Source organism: Erithacus rubecula, assembly GCF_903797595.1.
Source record: "Erithacus rubecula genome assembly, chromosome: 3".
Classification (NCBI taxonomy): domain Eukaryota; kingdom Metazoa; phylum Chordata; class Aves; order Passeriformes; family Muscicapidae; genus Erithacus; species Erithacus rubecula.
The window spans coordinates 85,781,608-85,804,316 of record NC_136689.1 but is presented as its reverse complement, the minus strand read 5'-3'; the positions used below and the strand labels follow the sequence as shown (position 1 = coordinate 85,804,316).

General features: G+C 40.6%; 1 protein-coding gene across 1 annotated transcript in view; it reads left to right on the top strand.

Moving 5' to 3' along the window:
- The first annotated feature begins 1,819 nt into the window (after positions 1 to 1,819).
- LPCAT1 (lysophosphatidylcholine acyltransferase 1) overlaps positions 1,820 to 22,709 on the top strand; it is a 58,385-nt gene continuing 37,495 nt past the window's right edge. The window contains exons 1-5 of the mRNA XM_079302497.1: positions 1,820 to 2,194; positions 7,655 to 7,797; positions 9,325 to 9,539; positions 19,071 to 19,183; positions 20,563 to 20,623. Coding sequence (XP_079158623.1) covers positions 2,078 to 2,194; positions 7,655 to 7,797; positions 9,325 to 9,539; positions 19,071 to 19,183; positions 20,563 to 20,623 — 649 coding nt within the window. The 5' untranslated portion in view covers positions 1,820 to 2,077. The remainder of the gene's footprint in view (positions 2,195 to 7,654; positions 7,798 to 9,324; positions 9,540 to 19,070; positions 19,184 to 20,562; positions 20,624 to 22,709) is intronic.

Here is a 22,709-nt window from a genome sequence, read left to right as displayed (position 1 = left end):
TACGTGGCATGTGAGCCCTGTTAGAGAGAGACTCTCCTTCATTCTGCAAAAAATCTGTCGTTCATTACTGAAATCAGCCCCGTATGGCTGAACTAGCAACTGGCTTGAAGTCACTGCAGGGGGAAAAAAGGTGAGGGCAGCCGAAATGTTTGGAATGCAGCTAAAATAGTTCAGAGAGTTTAAGGTTAAAAGGGATCATTGGATCACATTCTCTGACCAGAGGGCAGTAAGTCTTACTACCAGTCCCAAACAGAACTAAAGAGCTTGTTTGTGACTGAAACCATTACATTTGCATTACATTATCTCAGCTCCTGACTACTGATTCTTCTTTTATGTTCTTTTCTACCATTTTAAAAAACTTTAGCACAGCAAATCTTGCAGATCTTTTTGACAAATCGACAATGTGTTCAGAATGTATCATTATAAGAGACTTCCTCCAGCACTATAATGTTCTGGCAGGTCTTTCCTGCACCACTGGATCTTTAATGTCAAGAGGCACACACCTTGTTGTGGGATCAGTTCCCATTGATACCCACTGTAATGCTGGTAGTACATCCAAGAGTCAGACTGGACACACTGCACTTATCCGTAACAGTTTGCTTGACAGGATTTTTAGACAACTTTTCCTAAGACATAAGCTCATTGCAGAGGCACGGCTTGTATTCCTGGGAAATTTGACAGTTAATTTGGTCTGCATATTTGGCTGTTTGAAAGTGTTAATTTTACTAAGCAGTCCAGATGACATTGCAGTTGCTCTCACAGTAGTTTACTAAGTGACCATTTAGTACACACATAGATTTTATTAACAGTGAGTTTATTTTGGATCTCTGGTACAAATCTTGAAAATGCTGAGTCTGCAGAAAATTTTACACACCAAAACTATGAAGATTGGCCTCTGAAAACTCTTCTATCTTTCAGAAGTCAAAAACTACTTCTCTATTTAACACATTCAACAGCATTAGCCATCAGAAATACATATGGTATTTACCAAAGAACTCAGAAAACATTTTGCAGTTCTAAGCCTATTAGATTAAAAACAGAATTCATGATGTTTCTGCAGTTACTTTTATCAATTTAATAATAAGTATATCAGAATTGTTTTATAAGTCGAGGTGACTGACATCAAGGATATCTTACTTCTTTCTTTATCAAACTATTTTAATATATTTTTCTACTGTTTTGCCTGTGGTTTGTCAGAACAGTCAAGAACAGTACAGGGCATACGGCTTGGTCTTTTGAAAATAGACAGAACACGAATTACTTTCTTTACTTCTTAATAACTTACTTCCCATTTAAAGATTTATTAAACCCCAAAAACTCAGCTACTTCCTCAGCCAACTCCGCCAAGATCCCACGGTGCAAATTAGCCAGACTTCATTAAAAACCGTCTAGCTTTGCTCGGAGCAGAGCTTTCCCCACGGACCCCAGCAATTCCACACCTGGCGTTTCCCAGGAGCGGCGGCGATGCTCCCGGCCCCGCGCTCCGTTACAGCCGCGGCTCCCTCGAGCCGCCTCCGGCCCGGAGCGACTCCCCCGCCCCGCCTCGTTCCCCTTTTTCTCCAAATCCCCCTCCGCTGCCGTACGCCCAGCGCAACCCCCGCTCGGGATTCCAGCGAGGTGCCAGCACCTGCAGGCCCCCCATCCCCGCCACATTCCCGCTCCCACCGCAGGGGATGCGGCCCCGGCAGCGGGCGGGCGGCGCCCCTCACGCCGCCGGGCGGGGCCGCGCTCCCGGCATGCCCGACGGGGCCGCTCCGAGGGTGGGTAGGTGGGCGGAGGGAAGGAAGGCGGGAGGGTGCGCGCCCACCCCGCCGCCGCTTCCCATTCCCAGGCGCTTCCCATTCCCACCCGACGCGGAAACCGGCGCGCAGCCGAGCCGCTGTAGCCGGCGCGCAGCGCGCATGCGCGGGCGGCCGGGAGGGCGGGGGCCGGCGTTCAGCGGGGAGCGCTCCGGCCGCCGGTGCCGCCCGCACTCCGCGCTGCCGCCCGGCGCCGCCGCTACTCGGGACCGGCGGCCGCCGCGCACAGCCCGCGCCCTCTCCGCCCGCTCCGCGCCCGCCCGGTGTCCTGCCCCGCCATGAAGTTGAGCAGCCGCGGCCGAGGATGCTGCGCGGGCGGCAGCCGGGAGCGCGGGCCGCCTCCGCGGAGCCCCTTCGTGCACCAGCTGCGCCTCAGCCCCCTGGAGAAAGCCAAGGTAGGGGCGTGCGGCCGCCGGGCCGCCCTTCGCCGCCGCCGCCTCCTGCCGCGCGTCCCCCGCCGCGCACCGGCTGCCGGGCCGCGTCCTGCGGCGGCGGGGGCTCCGCGCCCGGGGCTTTGTGAGCCGGCGGAGCCGGGCAGCGGCGCGGGGCGTGTGCGGGGCGAGGCCGGGCCGGGGGCTGCGGCGGCCGTGATGCTGTAGTGCGGGGCGTGCGCCTCAACTTGTGCTCCGATGCCTTCGCACAGGGAAAAGAGCTGTTGGTGTTTTTTGTTTGCTTGTTTGTTTGTTTGAGGGGTTTTTATGGGCTTTTTTGGCATGTTGAGGTTTGAGAGGTTTTTTTCCGTTTTTCTGGTATTCAGGGTTTTTTTATGTTGTTTTTTTGTTTGTTTGTTTTTGGGTTTTTTTGTTAAATGAGGGGCGGGGGCGCAGCCCTGCGGAGCCGCTCTTTTTCAGCGTCAAGTCAAGGTAGGGCCGAGCCATCCCAGTGCAGCCGAAGTTTTGCCCCTGGGTAAATAGTCCCTGCGGCGTAATTTAGGTATTGTGCAGGTAGCGGTGAGACTACAGGAAGCGGTATTAAAATGCAAATTTGCTGTTGCGTGGCTTTTCATTTCGTTGTTTGGTTTTAGGTTTTTTTTCCCCTCCCCGTGCCTCTACCTCGCTCAGTGGGCAGTAAGTGGTTGGATATTCAGAGGGCATGGCTCTTGTCTTAGGCTTTCAGTAAGATCTGGGTCACTTGCTGGAGGAAGAAATACCGTCAGAGGCTCACCTAATGAGGGGCTGGCCGTTTCTGCCTCTTCCATCACTGTAATACTAAAGCTTTGTAAAGCTGTTGTTTCGGGAGCCTTCAGTGCCTGTTAACATTGGAAATTATGTTTCACTAATATTGAGCCTCTTGGGTCAAGGCGCTTTAGATCCAGCTTTGATTTGCATTTGAGTGAAGTTCGTTGTTGCACTGCCCTGTTGCCGCCCAGATGCTTAACACAAGATATGTATGGCCTGACTTAAAAAACATCAGAATGTGCCTCATGTTGCATATCAAGCAGCCCAGGAATTATAGTACACTCCAGTAGAAAAGATGCTCACTTTTTAGTAAGCTGCCCACTATGTGTTCAGTGGTTGCTCATAAATTGTTGCTTGAGCTGGAAAAGGGAGAAAAAGCTTGTGTCATCTGCTTCATTTAGTTTATATCTAGAGCTTCCTCAATTAATTGCATAGTTGTAAAGGTTTCCTTTCCATGTACTGTACTTTGTTCCTGAAGTCATAGTTAATATGCAGTTAATGAGGTAGAAGTCTTTCAGGCAGCACAGAGAAGCGCATGTTCATATGGACTGGGGTTGTCTCCAGTTATGACTATTGTTGCTTTCTATTTGGTTATTTATAAGAAATTTTAAAAGCGCTGCTGGGAGAGGACAGCAGGCTCTTGTTTTATGTTTTTTGCAATAATAAGTCTCATAGGACCTACTAGCATTGCTGATCTGATGTTAGTCCTGACTCCTTGAGGAGCTCTGTCAGGCAAGTGACTGGTTGTAGAGCACCTGCTTTCTGTGTGGGCTGCCCTGCTTCTAAGTATGAGATGAGCTTTGCCAATGGATTTCAAGGATTTGTTATCCTCAGTGAAGATGAGGAGATGTGTTTAAACGGCTGTGGTTTGTCACAGTGCACAGGCCGAAGGAACAGCCTCCTCACCAAGGAGTGTCTTGGACTTGCTTTTAATCGAGCAGCCTTTCACTGATATACAGCATCATTGAGTTCTTTAACCCAACACTGCAGCAGTTTCATGAAGGCAAAAGCCCATAAGCTGGCATACAGAACTGTGGTAGATTTTTTTTCTTTGCCTTAGTCATGCTTTTCCAGCCTCTTTGCCGATTAAAAGTTATGCTTGAGACAGAAGCTGCTGAAGCAGAGCTGTGGAACTGCTCCACTAGAGAAGAAATGCCCCCCCAGGTGTTTCACAGAAGTGTGCATTCTCCTCTGTACAGCCTTGGAGGGCTCCGTGTGAACTGTTGCAGCTGAACTCACTTCCTGTTCAGCTGCAGGCATGTATTGTGTCACAGGCTTTTCTGTGTGTCCTGGGAATCTAACGGGGCTTTCTGGGATTGCACAGGCTATCGAGGAAGGTCAGGAATGTAGGTATGAGTAGGGGACCCGAGGGACTGGGAGACAAGGCTGCTTTGTCCCATGGGCTGGTGTCTGTTGCTGATGGTCTGCCAGATAGCCCCGTTATCTTCACTACAACCTCGTCCTGCACTCTGCAAGGGGTTAGATTAGCTTTTTTTGTTCATTAATGCAGCTCAAAAGTAGATGCTTTTTAGTATGTTCCAGCCTGAGACTGTGGGAGTGAAAGAAAGGTAGAGAGGGTAAAAAAAACCACAGGAAGAAAGAACAACAGTAAAAAGAAATACTCTTGACTGTCAAGGAAGTGTTCACGTCGCCTTTCCTTGACTTTATAAAAACTGGGAGATTACAAGAGCATAAAAGCAGTAAGTCTGTTTCTGAAATGAGTCTCATCAGTAGAAATTATGGCTATTTTACCCTAATCTGAGGGCGAAGTAAGAGTCATTCTTGAAGCTACCTGTTTTATTCCAGTACTATAATAAAAAGATTCTTTCTGGGAGAAGGACAGACATGATTTTATTAACCATGGATTTTGCTCATACTAACATTTTCTGGGCACCTGTCATGTAAGTCCAAGCTCTTGATTCAACTTGTTACCACTGCAGAACAGGCTGAAACATTGCTGGAGCTGTCACTAAGCATCTGTAGCTTTTCCCCCTGCTACTTCAAAATACAATACAATGCCATTTTCCACTATTCTAGTGTTTCTGGCCCTTTTATTTCACCACTGCTGGTGTTCATTTGGTGCCTTGGTGAGCTGATTTGGCTCATTAAACCAGCATATCATTGTTTTTGTGTTCTGATTATTTTCTTTTGCTGGATGGCTGTGTTTTTTCTCACTAATGAGCTATATTGGCTCATTGCTAGCTCACATAAGTGCTAGAGCTGACTCAAGGGGAGGATTGCAGAGAGAGTGAACAGCAGAGATCTGTTAGATTGGCTTAGCTGCATAGGAAAATTTCTTCTGCTGTATTTATCTCCATGGATGTGTCTGTTGGGGAACTTGCAGAGTGGGAAAATGGGTAGTGAGAGAATTGTTAAGGGATGAATTCCTAGCTCCTTCACTGCCATCTTTGAGTTGAGCTATAGGGATGATAATAGTGGGGAAGTACAAGTGTGGGATAAGATGTAATTTCTATCTGATACGTGTAAAAGAAAAATCAAAATCTCTGCCATGTCAAATAGCATTTCCTTTCTCAGTATTGTGACTGCTACTTTGTAAAAAGCCATGGAAATTTTGTTGGGAATAAACTGGTTTTAGTGATGTTTCTTATGGTATTGGTAATTTCCAGGTTGCATTTTTTAAGCTTTCCTATGCATGAGAGCTCTGATAGTGGTTTTCAAGTTAGGAAAGACCTAGAGAAGTAGAAACAAGGGTACTCTGTGATTCTCTTGCTCAGTGCTTAGATACGTGGGACTGGATATTTTAGAGAAGTGGAAACTTGAGTTCATGTTTTATACCTTCATTGTGAGATCATACTTAAATCTGGATGCAGTCTCTCTAAACAAGGAGAACATACAATACCTATTTAGTTTAAATGACTTGCCTTACATTTTCTGATGGAAGAAGGGAGATCAGTTTCCCAGGGCAGCCTTCCATTGCAAGCTGTCCATAGGTCTTTCACAGTATACACTGCAGCCTTTGAAAAATTGAGTTGGATGCTGTAGACCAGCAAATGTTAAATAAGCTGTAATCGACCCCCTCTTGAGATTTCTTTGGTTGTGAGCTGAATCCCTCAAAGTTCAACTCCAGGTGGTTCTTTAGGGGTTTTAAAATGTATCTCAAAACACAGGTGTTACGTGACTTACAACTTACTACCAAGCAGTATTCCTAATTTTCATGAAAGACATGTCTCTGTCAGCATCCCAAATATGTCATAATGTGATCATCAAAACAGTGTTCACATAAGGCCAGAGCCAGAGTGTATGTCTCCTGCATTCTGATCTCTGACAGTGGCCAGTGAGGACAGGATAGCCTCATTTTTTCTGTCTGACACTGTTGCTGTACATAGGTGGTTTTTCTTTTTAGGACAGAAGCTTTCTTACCTGGGAGATATCTGAATGTAGATATAGACTGAGCTAATTTTCAGATGTCAGCATCTTTCTTGATTCCTAACTTTCTTCAGGAGGTAGACCTACTTTTCTCTCCTGCCACATTTCTGTGTGAACAGGTACTGAGCTACTGCCTGCTAAAAAGAAGCTGGTGTCACAGCCAGACTCTGTGCATTTGGTGTGTTTGCTTCTTGCTGGCCATTGCCTGGTCTCTGGAAGACCAGGAGGCCTTTTCTGTGCATTTATGCCATCTGTTATGGCATTATGGATGCAACTTCTGCTTTCATTCTGTGGCATGGCACTAAGATGATCTTTAGCACAAAGGATTGGTGAAGAGAGGCAAGGGATGGAATCCCTCACTACTAGTCACCTGCCATTCAGCTTTGCCCTGTTGTAGGAGAAGACTTGGAGGAGTGAGAGGGAGGGAGATGTGAATCCCAAAGATGTGTGTCCTCACCTGCATTTTGTTTCACTTATTTCTTAGTGGCTGCTCCTTCTCATTTTACAAACTTAGAAGGTGGCTACTCTCATCTCCAGAATGCTCCTCTGTTTGCTGCCAGATGTGGTGATCTTGTCTGAATGCAGAGTTGTGTGAGATGGTGTAACTTTGATGCTCATCTGACCGTTGTAGTGTGTGAAGTTTTACTGGTTCATCTGGGAAACTAGACTATCTAAGAAAAAAAATTTCTTCTTCTGTCAGTTCTGCAAACTAAAGCCAAGTCTCTTCAGGGGCTGGATCCTGTTCTGGAGAGTGAGGTTGTGGTTGTTATGGGATGATAGTGCCGGTCTGAACCATCAATGTAAGATCCAGCTGCAGTGGGCTGGAAGCTTAGGGCTTGAAAGTGATATCTTGGGCTTTTCTCCTGCTGTGTGTTCCCTGCACCTACCCTTCATTTACAGATTTATGCACCTACAGAGTGAGTTGGTTGTTGAGCTGCTTTGGGAAGTGAGAGGAAGTGGAAAGTGACCTGCATGATGACTAGATCTGCATCAGGGAAGAGAAAAATATGAATTAATCTTTCCACAGCAGCCTGGAGATGCATCAGATTGAGCACAACATGAGACAGCACCTTATGGCTCGTTACTCATCCTTGCCCAGCTATTGTGATATTGAAAACTGTGCTTTTTTTTAACCTTATCTGGCATATCTGGAATTTAACAGCATCCTGCTGTTTCTACCATTGGATATTTTTAAGTTTAGAAACAGGATCAGTTTCTAGTAATCACTGACCTTTTAAGTCTGAAGTTGTGTTGGAATAATGCTTTTCTAAAATTATTTTTATTTTGCAGATTGCCTTCATGACCTTGACTCTGTTTCCTATCCGGCTCTTTTTTGCTGCTTTTATGATGTTGCTGGCCTGGCCTTTTGCGTTCATTGCTTCAATGGGATCTGACGAGCAAGAGCTTGAAAAACCCCTCTCCTGGTGGCGAAAGTGAGTCACTGATGTGGTAAAATACTAAGAGAATCATTATAGAGTTCAGCAGTTTGAAATAGAGGAGATGGGAAATACCTTTTACCTGTCTCAGAGATCTACTTTTGTCTTAAAAAAAATATATTAATATTATTCTCTTAATAAAAATTATTAAACACTTTCCTCAGCTGGGAAACTAGAAATGCCTCAGCTCTTTGATTTGCCAGGTGACCCAAGAATTGCAGTGGTAAACTCTGGCTTCTTATCTTTATTGAGGATGTAGTGTGAAGCTTTGTTGTGGCATCTTCAATTGCATTGATTCCTGTAATGTCAACTTTTGATTGTGAAGATTGACTTTGTGGAATGTGCCTGAATTTCATATTCTAAATTTTTGTTGTAAACTGCTTCACCCCATTGTCTTCTACCCTGTGATGAACTGACAAAACCTGTGTTGATTCCCTGAGGGCTTGCCCCATACTTTGGTGCTTATTAAAAGTCTGTGGTTGCTTTGATATTGCAGTGCTAATTAAGGTAGAATGTAAGACATTGTCCTCCCATCCATGAAAACTGCTATTTGAGGAGCAGGACTGGAGGGGTGTATCACCTCTTATATAGACAACTTTAAAATTAGGAGCTGGCACTACCATGAAGGATGCTGATTGTGTTTTGCATCACAGGAGGGAAGGAGGTTGAGAACACAGAGGCATATCACTTTACATTTCATTTGGAGTAATACCAATGCAATAACTAATGGAATAATTGGCTGCCTTCAGTCTTGCATACAGTTATTTTGAATCTTTTTTAGCTTCTCCCTTTTGCATTTAATCCAGTTTTCACTGTTACCCTGCTCTCCTTCCTCCAATCCCTATAAGTGTTACAATGTGTGGTATTCAATTTTTGTACTTTGTTCAAAATTTCTTTTTGTGCCTGTCAGACAGTTTAAAAAGACCGACAAACAAAACTCTACCAAAAAAACCACAACCTTTCCACCCCACAAAAAAAAAATCCACAAGAAACAAAATCCAAATTACTTCAGGACAAGATTGGGAAAGTGAAGAAAATAAAATATATCCATAGCTCTTATATGTATTCTGTAGGCCTTCCTATATTTGAGAATCTCTGCCCTGCATTTGTCCCGTTTTGTTTGGGTAAACTTGAAACCAAGAATCCAAGTAAGTGCATTCTGGTGATATCCTAATAGCATATTTTAGGACTCCATTTTTTAGAGCTTTTTAGGGGTTACTAGAAAACCTTGTTAGGCATTGTGTAGAAGAAACTTAAAAGACGATCTGTATTAAAATAAATTTTGAACTTAATGCCAGTCTTGGAGACTGTAATGAATTAGTGTTCAGGTATAAAATGAAGTTGAGCAGTGTATTACCTTGAAAGTGGTTTTAAATCAGCTGAGAAAGAACAAAGTGTGTGCAGTGCTCCAGCTATGTTTTAAGCATCATATCCTATCTGAGCTTTTGTCATGCAAGTAATTTTTCATTTCATTATTTAAAGGTGTTCCTGTGGCAACATAACTGCTTTCCCATTTCTTTACAGGATAGTGGATGTTTTGCTGAAAGCAATAATGAGAATGATGTGGCTTGCTGGTGGATTCCACTGGATAAATGTCAAAGGCAGGCGGGCATTGCCAGCAGAAGCAGCAATATTAACAGTGGCTCCCCATTCTTCCTACTTTGATGCCATTCCAGTAACTATGACCTTCGCCTCCATCGTGATGAAAGCAGAAAGCAAAGATATTCCTGTTTGGGGAAGTAAGTTGGTAGATACTTTATTTTTCAAGAACAATTAAAAAAGATTGCTTAAGAAGTTCACTGAGTGTGTGTGTTAGAGGGACTGAAACAGAAAGGAAATTTTCCTTTAATATATGGTGAAATTTTTTTTTTTTTTCCTGGTCTACTCTTAATGTCAATAGAAAAAATTGGGGCAAGAGGGGGAGGGGAGTGTTCTTTTTCCACTTTCTCCAAAGTTGAATCCTCATATGAAGTCAAAGCAATCCTACATGGTTTAATTTGCAGTCCACTTGTAACATTTTAAGACCTGCCAGATGGAAAAGCAAATTAGGATGGAGTTATGGAAGCAAAGGTAATGCTAGGAAGAAAGTCTGCTAAGATGGTGCGAGTTGGGGTGCCCTGCCAGGAATGTGTTTTTGGAATGTGGTCTGCTCTGAATGCTACCCTGCCTTGAGGGAGTGCTGCTAATCCTTCACACATCAGTAATTTAGTTTCAGGCAGAGTGTGAGAGATGAGCACAAGAGCAGATTGTTGTGCACTTGGATATAGTAATGAGGAAAGCAGATGCCTGAGTCAGTAATGGTTGAATACTATCTTTGAAATTATTCCTGTAAGTTCTCACAAGTGTTTGAGACACCTGTGATTTTTGGTACAGTTGTGACAAGCAAAAAATTGTGTAAGCTTTTGGGCTTGTAGACTTCTCACCAGAGTCTGTGTGGAAGCATTTTGAAGAAACCCATCATCTCATGTCTAGGATGAGCAAAGTTCAAAGAATATTCCTGTGTCTCCTTTTGTAGATTTTTGAATAATATGAAAGTGACAAAAGATTTTACTTTGACCATGGGTAGGAGTCTTAAATTTAAAAGTCTAAACAAAAGCTTTGAGTTCCTTTGCAACTAAGTGGAATTAGACTGCTAGTTCTAAATAAAATAAATTTAAATAAAATTTAGACAATGTGTTTTAATTGTTTCAATTCAAAACCAGAAGCTAAGAAAGGGCCACAAAGAGTGAGTGGTTAGATGTAGAATTTTCATTTAAGGAATCTTGTCATATAAGGACCTGCCAGTATGAGGTCAGGCCCAGTCTGTAGTTGTGTCTTAATTCCATTGAATATCTTAGTGATTAGAAATTTGTGGCAGTGAAAAATCCATGTAAAAATTAATAGATACTTTGAAGAAAAAGAATAAGCTCACAGGCAGGCTGTGTTTTTGAAAACAAGAGCATGCAAACAAGCATAGTGTGAAAACAAAAAGAAATTGAACTCCCTTGTTCAGTACTGAAAGAGGATACCCTTGTGAGACTGTAGGTTGGCAGTCCTGTACAGCATAGGTGTTTCCAGGCCAACTTGGGCCTTAGGAGAAGCGGGGCTGATTTATCTTCTTTCTCAGGTGCCTCAGTTGACTATTTAGTCATTGCTGACTCAGCAAAATAAAAGCAGTCTGTGTCTCTGACTTGAAGGTGGTCTGTCTGGAGGACCCAAATTGCATGAGGTAACTGCAGCCCATGTTGTGCTACTGCAATGTGATGAAATGGCAGAATGGCATTTGACAGTGCTATAATGGCTACTTAAGTAGCCCACGTAGCAGATTCAGTGGGAGCTGGGAGACTCTCTAGGGATATAGAGATTGTAGTTCCCCTGAATGTAACACAAATAATGTGTATCAAGTAGATCAAACTATTTTCTATGTATCTAATTTGAGGTGACTTTTACAGTATTTCATTGAAAGTCTAGACTTTCTACAATGCATTTTAAAAATTATTCAGTTCATTTAGTTCGTAACTAAATCCAGTTACAGAAAAAGAGAACATGTAGTGATTTGATGGAATATTACTGGAATGTCCAGTGCAGTCAAATAAATGAATGTTTTGTCTTGTATAGTTGCATTTTCTTAATGCTGTGAAGCCACAAAAGTTAGGTAGTCACTTGTGAAGGGTTCACAAAAATGCCACAGAAGTGAAGGCATACCAAAGGTCGTAACTGGGACTGAGAGTTCAAAAACCATTTTTGTTTTTAGGGGTGGACTTTTATATGAGCAACATTAATTAAAGCAGTTTATTTATGTAAATGGACCTTAACAGAGAGGTACCAATAACTATATTGATTTGTTAGGCTTAAAATTTAGTAAGAACTTTCCAGTAAAACTGGATTTATTTAAAACAGTGATTTATTTGTCTCTTCTACTGCTTTGAGAGAAGTTTTCTGTGAAGCAGATAGTGTTGACTATCCTCACCTTTGATCCAGTATTTTAATCCCAATGTTATTTACACCTCTCTACATGCACACACATAAAAAAATCCATTTCATGTTATTGGACCACTGATATTTCCTTTATGCTTATGTGATAATGTGCTCATGTTTTTATTGGATTGCCTGGTGAATTGTCAACACCCTAGACATTCATCCAGAATTTATCTCAGAGGTCAGAATTGTGTTGTGTTCATTGGTTTTGTAAGTCTTGCTAGCTTGGTATACCATCTTCAGTAAGGTTTTGGAGCCAGTCACTGATAATCCTAACTTTGTTATCTCTTGAGTCTTGTTAACAGTTATTCTGAATCTTCTGGGATGCTTTGAATAAAATACATTCATTTAACTATCTGAGCAGACTTAAACATGTAAAAAATGAAGTGGGAGAGGAAATATAAAGATAATCTCCAAGGATGAGGACTTTGAGTAAGGAGTACATCTTCATCCAGTATATTAAAGTATGATATAATTAAATTGGCTTTTTAATGACAGTGTTTATTGAGACATTGTACATTGTATACCAGAGGGATCAGGTGCTTTAGCATGCACAAAATGATCTGATTGCTAAATGGTTACTAAGATTGGTTCTGCAAGTATTTTAATAGGTTTCTGGAGCATCTGCCTATGTTATTGTTCCCTTATTTTGCCGGTTGTGGAATATTAAGCTTCTGATCCACTTGAAAGTCCAGATGATTAAAAGCCTGTTCTTGATGGGATTGAAAGTACCCCACAACTGTGTTTATGTGTGAGGGTTTTATTGCTTTTTAACTTGAAGGCAGCTCTCATCATTTGCAAAGTCCAATTTCAGAAGCAGACTTATGTCTTGTGACTCTTACAGGTACCTTCATCCTTTGTAGGAAAGCAAAGAAAACCAGATTTTAAAATGCTCTTTGATTTTGGGAGAAGACTTAATAACTCTTCAGTCAGTGCTTAGTAGTGAGAAAAATAATCCATTTGGCACACACACAAGGTTAACAAACTCTGGGGAGGAACTGCTTGCCCAAGTATAAACTATTTCAATGATCATTAAAAAAAAATCAGTATCTGAAAAGTAGAGAATGCGAAACAGATGGAATCTGTCATGATGCTGAAGGAAGATGTATGTTTCCAGGGTTTTGGAGACGTGAACTTTGCTGGACCACTTACAGTCTTACAGTGGGAAAATGACTTGTAGGAGTCTGTTATACCTTACATGGTCTGAAGAAGTCAGATCCATTTATCAGTACAGATCCTTAAACTTTACTGTTTTGTCTACTGAATCCCATTTCAAGTCAAGACAAGGTTTGTGCATAAATTCTGGGTAGTTATACTTCCCTGTCTTATTTTTGGCTGTTGAAGCACCCTGGATAAAAGTGGTTTTTCATTGCTGAAATGATTGGTCCTGCTGCAGAAACACTTTAGTAAGAAAGAAAAGGGATATATCGATAAATGTGAATTGATGGGGACTTGGGACCACTTTTATGATTTGAACATTTTCAGTGGTCTCAACTTTTAGAAGTTAATTTAAACTTTAGGCAACTTCAACATCTCTAACACCACTCTCTGAAAAGGAAGGAGAGGAAATTGGTTCCTGTGAAATGTACGGAATGATATGTTACCTTAAGTTTATAAAGGGGAAAGAGGTAATTTGTGTTTGGCAGAACACAGCAAACCTACAGTCAAAGGGAGAATCATATAGTACTATAAAACTATCAATTCTGTTTTAGATTTTATTTTTTTTTTTTCTGCATCTAGTGAACATGTGAATTTTTGTTCAATCTCATTTTTTGAAAGTGCATTATGGGCCTTTCTCAAGCATCATGACTAAAAGATGAGGATAAGTAATTCAGGGGAAAGTATTTGTGCTTGTGTAGCTGGGTATGTTTTAATCTCAAAAGATGTCAAATTACTCACCAGCTCTGTTGTGTAACCTAATCCTTTAGTCCTGCATTCTAAGTGCCCCCTCACCTATTCCAAGCACAGAAGAGAAATGTGGTAGACTTGTAGTTCTTCTGTGAGAATCTCACATTTGAATGTTTCTGAGATTCACTGAAACAGTCTGTAGACTCCTTATGAAAGGCCTGTTCTCAGGTGAAGGCATCAGATTTCTTATTTTATACACTGTAAAACAGGGATTTAAACACTGAGGTCACCAGGAGAAATGCTAACATTCTATGCTATGTCAGCATTGTAGCCTGCCTTGAGTACACACGAGTTCCCCATTTCTGAGGAGCATCTTGAAGTTGTTGTCAAGCTTATCCATTTCATCTTCTGCTTTAAAACCCTCTGTTTCAAAATTGATTGTTTTCTTTCAGACTCTGAGCACCCAGATGGTCCTGCAATATTTCAGTCTTACTGAAGCTCTCTGAGAGACTTAAAATACTTGTATTGTCACCTGTACTACATGTATGTGTTTGTCATTTGGCTTGGAGTCCTGGAAAATTCTGTAAAAATTATTTCTTATTTAAACTGCTGCTGGAATGATTAAACTGCCATCACTAGTTAGTATCATTTATTGAAGTTACAAACTGTAGTATATAGGAAACCTTTGAATTGTCAATTGTGCCTGACTTAAATACTTTTTAGATTGGCAGCAGAATGCTAAAACATAAAACAATGTCTTCATACAGGTTTTGGAGGTGTGAGAGCAAACAGCAATCTCTGAGATAGAAAAGTCTTTGTCCCTTAAGAAGTCCTTAAAGGAAATAGGTCACATTTTGAAAGACCAATCCAAATACCACAGCATTTACTTCTGTTACAGCTAAAGAGGACACTAATTATTTACTTCCTGCTACTGACCTTTCTTTGTCCTATAGGCTACATTGTTTCCTTCCTTTCCCTTTGGAAGTAAGGAGGAGAACTTTCCCATTAATACTGCCTCTATCCCAGGAATACTTGGTATGCTTTCAGTCAGGTGGTCCATCTGGTAAGCATTTAGTCAAACTTGGAGAAATTCTTCTTGACGTACATTTATCTTCAGTAGTTGATTCAGACTTGAGTCAAATATTATACATTTATTATACAGAAATGTATATATAGTAAGATACTACCACCAGCTTTTACAGAATATCGTGACCATAGTAACACTTCTGTAGGAGCAATGTAATTCCAAGTGCAAAAGATCCTAATTTTGGTTGTATTAAGTTTTGTGCATTGATACAGCTTTGTGTATATTCTTGAGTTTTTCCATTTTTAAGGTCTGTGTCCATATACACAGGAAGTAACTGTAATCTAGAACCTTAGTGGTTTGCTTCCCTCATAACTTTCAGAAGACTTTTGAGCATATTGCAGATTTCTTCTTTTCTCTACACTAAAGAGCAGTTTTCATATTAGATGTTACCTCATTAGAAAAGTTTTGAGTTCAGAACATTGTAAGCATGTATGTTTGAATAAGGCAGTTCTTGAAAATTAAGCCCAAGATAGCATTTTTTAACTTTTATCCTTCATGGGTTTTGTACCCCTAAATACACAATGCACATCATGGGGACTGCTGTTTTTATTTTCTTACTAAAAAAAAGCTGTAGAGTAAATACTATAAATGGATATCCCACTGCAGGCTACTTGTACAGCTTACCTCCTTGTTAAAGGCAAGCAGAGCTGGTTGTGCTGCCTCTGTAGGATTCCCTTAGAGTGTCAGACGAATGTAGTGATGGGGTTTTGTGTTCTTTAGGGGAGAGGCTAAGTGAAAGCTTCGAATTCAGCATTCTCTACTTTTGCAGCTGTCTCTTTGTTACTTTCTGACTCTACAGTGATGAGAATGTAACTGCCCACTCAAAAATGTATGGATACATTTTAGATGAATTGTGTGTAGTGCCACCGCTCTGTTCCATAGCTTTTTGTGTTCTCCGGTGCCTTGTAGAACCAGTGGTGATGTTGCCAGTATGAATGGTTTGCTACAATACTTTCTGCTGTTGTGTGTTATACAGCACTTTGTGTCTTGAATTGAAACAAGATTTCCTCATACATACTTGCCTGCAAAGAGAGAAGGGAAATAATGTTTTCCCTGATGTTGTCCTAATAATCTTAAAGACACCAACTGTATGTGTTCAGCTTATCAGGAAAAAGAAAAGGGTTTTGCTTATGCATTGAGCTGGTGCTGAAATTGATTGCATGGGAGTTATGATTCTGAAATCAGTTGGAGCTGCCACCCTGCTATTAATTAAAGCAATACTGAGTTTTTGCAGGCTCTCTTTAAAGAGGCTGTTTTGAACAACTTTCGGTTGGTTAGAGTTTCTGGCATTTTGGCTGCCCTGAGAGGCAGAGGTTTTAATTATTTACTGGCAGCACTATTTAAATTGAGGCACCTGCCTAAGAAAGTAGAATGTAGCATGTCAACTGTCCTCAAGACTTCTTTCATGATCTGAAATTGGGGATGAGAGTCACTAGATGAAATATGACTGACGCTGCTAGAGAAAAAGCTGGAATAATTTTGTGAATTGATGGATTGTCTGTCATTGCCCACTAGATTTGATAATTCAAGGGTAGTTTTAACGGAGCAAGAGGAGCTAGGCAAGCATATTTATCAGAATATCTGAACACTTGAGCTGTGTTCTTCACTACCTGGTTACAGCCAATCAGCCATTAAATTGCTGAGCAGAGAAAAGGATATGATTATGTTCTGTTGATTGAACATGTTGCAGAGTTCTATTTGTTTCCTTTAGTTTCTCAGTATGCCAGCTGTCTGGAGCATTTTATCCATTCACTTCTGGCCTGACCTTGCCCTAGTCTTGCATCACACACTACCTTAGGTACTGTCTCCCTGAATTTCAACTTGACTTCTGACCACAGTCTCATCTTGGCTGCCAATTTGGTGCCTTTCTCAGCTTCTCTTTTGAGACCTTTGGCCTTGCTCCTGGCTTTCTGGCACAGATTGAGTTGGTACAGCCTTTGAATTTTCAGATTTGTGTGTTTACTGAACATGAAAATATGATGAGAGTAAAGGTCTGTGTAGCCTTGTGCTCTGTTTTCAGAAGTGGTTGAGAAAAGGCTACAGAGTTAGCCTTATCTTGGTGTGAATTTTCAGCTTTTTACTGCTGACTGAGGGTTTCAAGTTCACATAAATTGTTGGATTAACCACTAACAGCCTGGTAGCTGGTGTCTCACAGGATCTTCAGTTGCTGTTTAATATTAAAACAAGAACTCTATCAGCTTTTTATTCCAATGCCTAAGGAAGTAAGGCTTAATATAGACACCCTAATAGGCTAATTCAACAGGCAGGACAAATCCATAGGGAGCTAGGATTTCAGTTGCCTCTCTCTTTCAGCGTACCACAGTAATTTTTCTTTACATGAGTGTGTAGTGCTGGTCATTTGTAAGATAGCTCACCTTGTGTTCCTCTGGAGCTTAGTAACATCACAATAGCTTGCTTTTGGGGAGGTTCTAACTGTAAAGCTCCCAGTTCTCACATCTTGCCTGTACAGTTTTCAGATACAAATGACATGAGTGTAGTCTGATGTTTGCTGTCGCACTGCCTGAAGAAAAATCTGTCTGCTCACTTAATTTCATGTGTTATAAATAAGACCCTGCTTGCAGTATGTCCTCAGAAAAGAGCCTGGGAGTTCTGGAATTATCTTATTCATTCCTTGGCCTGAAGTAACCTAAATTCTGTCATTTGGGCCTAATGTAAAAAAACTTCCAAGTGAGGGCTGGGGATGTTGCATCTTTTGCCTTCCTTTACTTTATAATGTTTTTGCTATGGAATAGTAATTTTCAAGATCGAAGCAAACTCAGGAGTAGAAGCACTAAGAAGATAATGATACCAAGTATTGTTTCCCATGTTATTTTTATTACTTGTTCTATGTTTGTGGAGTTTTTTTTCACTAATCTTTTTGTGTTAGTCTTTTTGTGGTTTGTTTTGGGGCTTTTTTGTTTGTTTTTACCTTGCCTTGGCAGTAACCCCAGCTGGTGAAAAATGATCATTGCTCCCCTGACAAGCATTATTCTATAGATATTGTCTAAGAGCAGGCATGTAGGAAAATGTATAAGAGTAAGGTAACTTTGCTGAGTTCTGAGGGGAGACTGTCTCCTGAGCTGTGGCTACTTGTGGAATAAAAGTAATAGTTCAGAGGCTGTCTGAATGTTTGGGAACTTGCTGTAAGATTTGACAGATTAGTTTCTCAGAACCTTCAGAACTGGAGGATTTTGGTGAATTGGTGGCTCACCTTCCAATGGGATAACACTATAACTAGCAGCTTTTGCAGAGCACAGGGCTGTAATTCCTTACACTGCTTTTTCTTCACACTTTAAGCACTGACTGATCCATTAACGTAGCAAGTCTATCCTTGACAAAAGCAGATTATACAGTGTCAGTGAACTCTTCTCACAGTGGCTGAAAAAATGAAAACTGTATTTGGGCCAAGTAGAATAGCTAATGGTTTAGTGACTTTTGAACCTTCAAGTAAAATTACATGATGCAAAAATTATTAAAATGTTTTTGGAGACAGCCTGCTTACATAAAGGCACGAAGCACGCTATATTTGAAAGTGTTTCTCTTGTAGTGCTTTTGGACACTTGCAAATGAGCTATATGGGCTTCTTATTATTTTGAAAGTTATCTTTGGTGTCCTTGTGACAGACATGAATGGAGAATATCTTGTGGATTGATTTCCAATTTTTGTTTGTGTTCATTTTGTGTCTGGCTATGTACAAGAGGTTTCCCACTGAGCCAGGAAGAATATGTCTGAGATCTAATTCATCTGGTATGAGGAACAGGCAAACAAGTGACAGCTGAGAAAATGAGCATGCCTTTCTTGTTGACACTGTTTCTTCACAAAAAATAACATCAGTGTATATAACATCTTTGATGGTCTACCTTTAGTGGAGCTGAGCTGTCATAGAAGACAAAAGCTCTAAAGACAGAGACAGTTTGACTGGCAGGATGTCTTTTGCAAGCACTTACGTAGCAGGGAGATTCCTGCTGCTTTGTTGGGTTGAGAGTGGCTATAGATTTTGTGATTTTTGTGGAAGGAGGAAATGGCCTAGAGACAGCCACAGAAAACTGCATAACATGTACCATCTTGTTTTATATTATCTGTGTTGTATGTATTGAGTTGAAAAAGTGCAAAATGCCAAAATTGCGAAAACTGTTTTCTTCACAGAAACTTATGAAAATATTTCAATAAAGCTACAATAATTCAGCTAAGTATTTGGTTTTGCAGTGTAATATAATAAAGTAGTTATGTTCTTCCAGCAAAGCTTTTTGTCCAGAGGACTAATGGCGGAGGAGGGTGGGCGATGCTAGTGCAGGGATGTATGGAGGGGGTGGAGGATCTTTTTTTAAACAAAGGGTAAATAAGGACTGGTCCTTGTTTTTGTTTTCCCTCACTTCAGCTCTGATCAAATATATCCGACCAGTATTTGTATCTCGGTCAGACCAGGATTCTCGCAGGAAAACTGTTGAAGAGATAAAGAGGCGTGCCCAGTCTAATGGTAAATGGCCACAGGTACTGTATTCTGCCACTCTGTAAGAGATGGTATTTGGCATTTCCAGGCTTTGGATATGTAGTTTACTTTTTTCTTAGTGGGTGGCTTTAGGTGGTTTGGGGTGGTGTGTGTGAAATTTCCCCCACTCCCTCTTTTTAGAAGATAAAATGTAAGATTCTCGTCTGTGTCTCATTACATTGTGTTTCAAGGAAAACTGGGTAAGTACATGGGTAGACATTTCTTAAGTGGTATGAAATGGACAGACCACAGCAGATGAGGAAGTCATCTAAGAAGAAAAAAATTAAGTACTCACCAGAATACCTGGAGAACACACCTGTGAAGGTGTGTTCTCACCCTTCACAAGATTTTGGGGCTGGCATTGTTAGAGATGTGATACTGGGCAAGGCAGCCTAAAGAATTTGGGTGTTTCAATAACAACCTCTATTAAAACACATGATGAATGCATGGAAAAAATAAGTGGCTCTGGGTTTGTATTCCGTGCACTTAAAATGTGGCTGTTTATAATGTGCCTTGAAAGAGAGTAATGGGAAGGAAAGGATCACTGTTTAAGATCTCAGATTCCTAGAAGCATGTGATTATTTTGGAAATTTGAAGCATTCCTGTGATTTTTTTGAGATTAGGGTACTGTATATTTTTTTATGAGATTATTGCTGCAACAATGCCTCTTCATACCGCACTACAGAAATATTATAAACAGCTATAAACAATGTGCTAGGTGATATATAGCTTTTGCATCGACTTTCATCATTAGATTTCAAAGTAAGCTTGGACAGAGTGAGCTATAAAACCAGTAATGTTAATTCTAGTCCATTGCTTTGTTCCCTTATAATATGAATTTGGGGAGGGAAGGGCTTTGTTTTTGTACAGTCTACCCTCTTCTACTGAATTGGTTCAACCTAAGTGTTTTTTGCTCTTTTTTGGTTTTTTTTTAGAATCGTGTTCAGATATTTTCAGTCTCTTTCTTTTGGGCATCTGTGCAGATGCCAAGTAATAGCAAAGAAAAATAGCTGTCTTTTCTTAACCTGTAAGCAGGTAGCCTGGAAGCAGGAATTTTTTTCTGGTACAAAACAAATTTGCCAGCACCAAAATCTTCAGTGAGAATACTCGTACTTAACCAGCATTTCCAATCACTGTCCCAATAAACAGAAATATTACTGGAGGGCAAGAAAGATACAAAATCAAAGATAAAGAAAACTATTTTTCCTATTAAGGTAGAACTTTACTTGACATCTTTAACACCTGTTTTTTTTTAACTCTGAACTGTTTTTCCCTGAGAATATTTTTGCTATAATCCGTTAATAACAGCTTTGAAGTGAGGTTTATAAATAAATTCACATTTAAATAGTTCTTAAAAGTCAACTTTTTTTTTTACTTCAAGATAATGATATTCCCCGAGGGCACTTGCACAAACCGATCCTGTCTAATTACATTCAAACCTGGTAGGTATTATGCTCATTTCTCTGTTCTCTACAGAATGTCCTTGTATCTTCATTTTCTGAAATACACTTGCGTTTTAATTTGCTTGCTGTTGCAGAAGTTGAGGTAAAAATGTGCAGTAGGGTGAAATTGGGATATAAATTTTTGTTGGTGCAGGAAGATTGTAATTGAATAAAACCTTTTCAATAATTCAGGTTTTTTCTTGGCTTCTGAGATGCACATGGGCTGGAGGAGTAATGTTTCTTCAGGGGTTTTTGTTTGTGGTTGTGTCTTTTTGCTTTTTTGGTTTTCTTGCCCCTTCCCTTTCCTATTTGGGTCCGTCACGTGACATTTAGATACTCATTGCTGCCTTAAGTTTTATAGTATACCAATTTGAGGCTGCCCAGTGTTTGTTGTTGTGCTGTATCTGGCTGATTCCTCTCTAGCTCTTCTGTGGAGTTGCATTCTGGTGAAAATGGCATGAAAATGTTTCCCATGTAACACTGTTAGAGAGGCTGCCATTTTTTACAGTTTTTATGTAACATCCATGTTCTAAGCTCTTTTCAGTAGTATCACCCTTTTAGTTTATCACATTAGTAGAGGGTGTAACACTCAGCATTGCTGCAGCTGTAAACTGCAGTTCCAGTAGGGAGAAATGCCAGTACTGCAGTAAACCACTAGCCTTTAATGTGAACTTGCCTTTATCCTGTAGATAGCAGGTGGTCAATGAAGAAGCTTTAGTGAGCAAGGTGGTTGAGAATGGGTTTTTTGGCTGCCTGGTTTCTGGTCTTACTGCGTATTTTGTTTGACTTGCAATTTAAATATCACTCTTAGAGTATTGTGCAGTCAATCAGCATTGTGGTTCCTTTCACTGATTCATTTGGCTGATCAGACTTTTCTCTCAGCTCTTTCCTTTTCAGTTGAGTGAATGGGGATTGGGGAAGCATCCACTTCTGCAGCTCTTTGCTCTCCTTCTCTCTCCACCTGAATCCTGACTGTGCTTTGAAACTGTGCCTTCATGTGAAGCCCTGATTTCCTGCCCTCCCTCTGTGCCATAGACATTCCAGGCACCATGTATTTCATCCTTACATTCTCACTCTATCTTCTTCTGCTCTGGTCTAGTACATGCTGCTGTCTGCCTCTTGACTGTCTCACTTTTCCTACTGAAACTTGCTTCTGTATCCATCCACCTTCTAGAAATCCTTTGCCTCAAAATTCCTGTCTTATATCACATTACTTTGGTCTCTATTCAAGTTAGTTCTATCAGGATTCCTTTCCCCACTCTACTAAAATGGCCTGTGCTCCTTGCTCTTACTACACATTTTCTTGGTTTTGTGTTTGTATTTAAATGGTGGTGTTGTCATCTACCACTCAACTTTTATCAGCTCTGGATTATTTCAGTAGTTGCTTAGACTGGTCTTTGAGGCTGAGCAGAAGGTACCACTGGTCTCCAAATCTCTTAAGGACTCTGTACAGACCACCTGCATTTAGAGACGATTATACTCCATAAACAATTATTCCTTTTATGTCTCAACAGTTACTTTGTAAAGCAAATGTTGTGCTAGGAATACAGTGTACTCCAATTATTCAATTCTTGGAGTATTATGGAGACCTTAGTAAATTGTAAGAATAACATACTTTGAGTGAAACACTTAATTTATTAATGAGAGAGAGATGCTAAAAGAAGTCTTGAACAAGATAGTTATCGTGCTTACCCAGTCTTGGTATTGGAAACCAAGACAATCTTTAGCAAATGATATAGAACTTGTGCTGCTTATTTATCAGAACTGTAGTTTTCCCATGAAGCAAAGTAATGCTTCTGAATAATAGCTTTAGTTCAATATAGCTCTAGTTCAATTTATAACTATTAGTTTTCCCATAGCTGCAGAATAGAAGTGACATTCTGTTATTTCAGAGATTATAAATTGTCCATAAATAATTGTTGTTCAGATAAAAATAGCTTCTTTTACATAAGAAAGCCTAAGGTCTTCACCAAAAATATTGTTGACCATGGGGAATAAATTAACCATCTTGTGTATGCTCATTTTTAAAATTCATTTATTGAGCTGAATTTGGTACTAAGCTTTGACTTGAGTTAATGATAATATA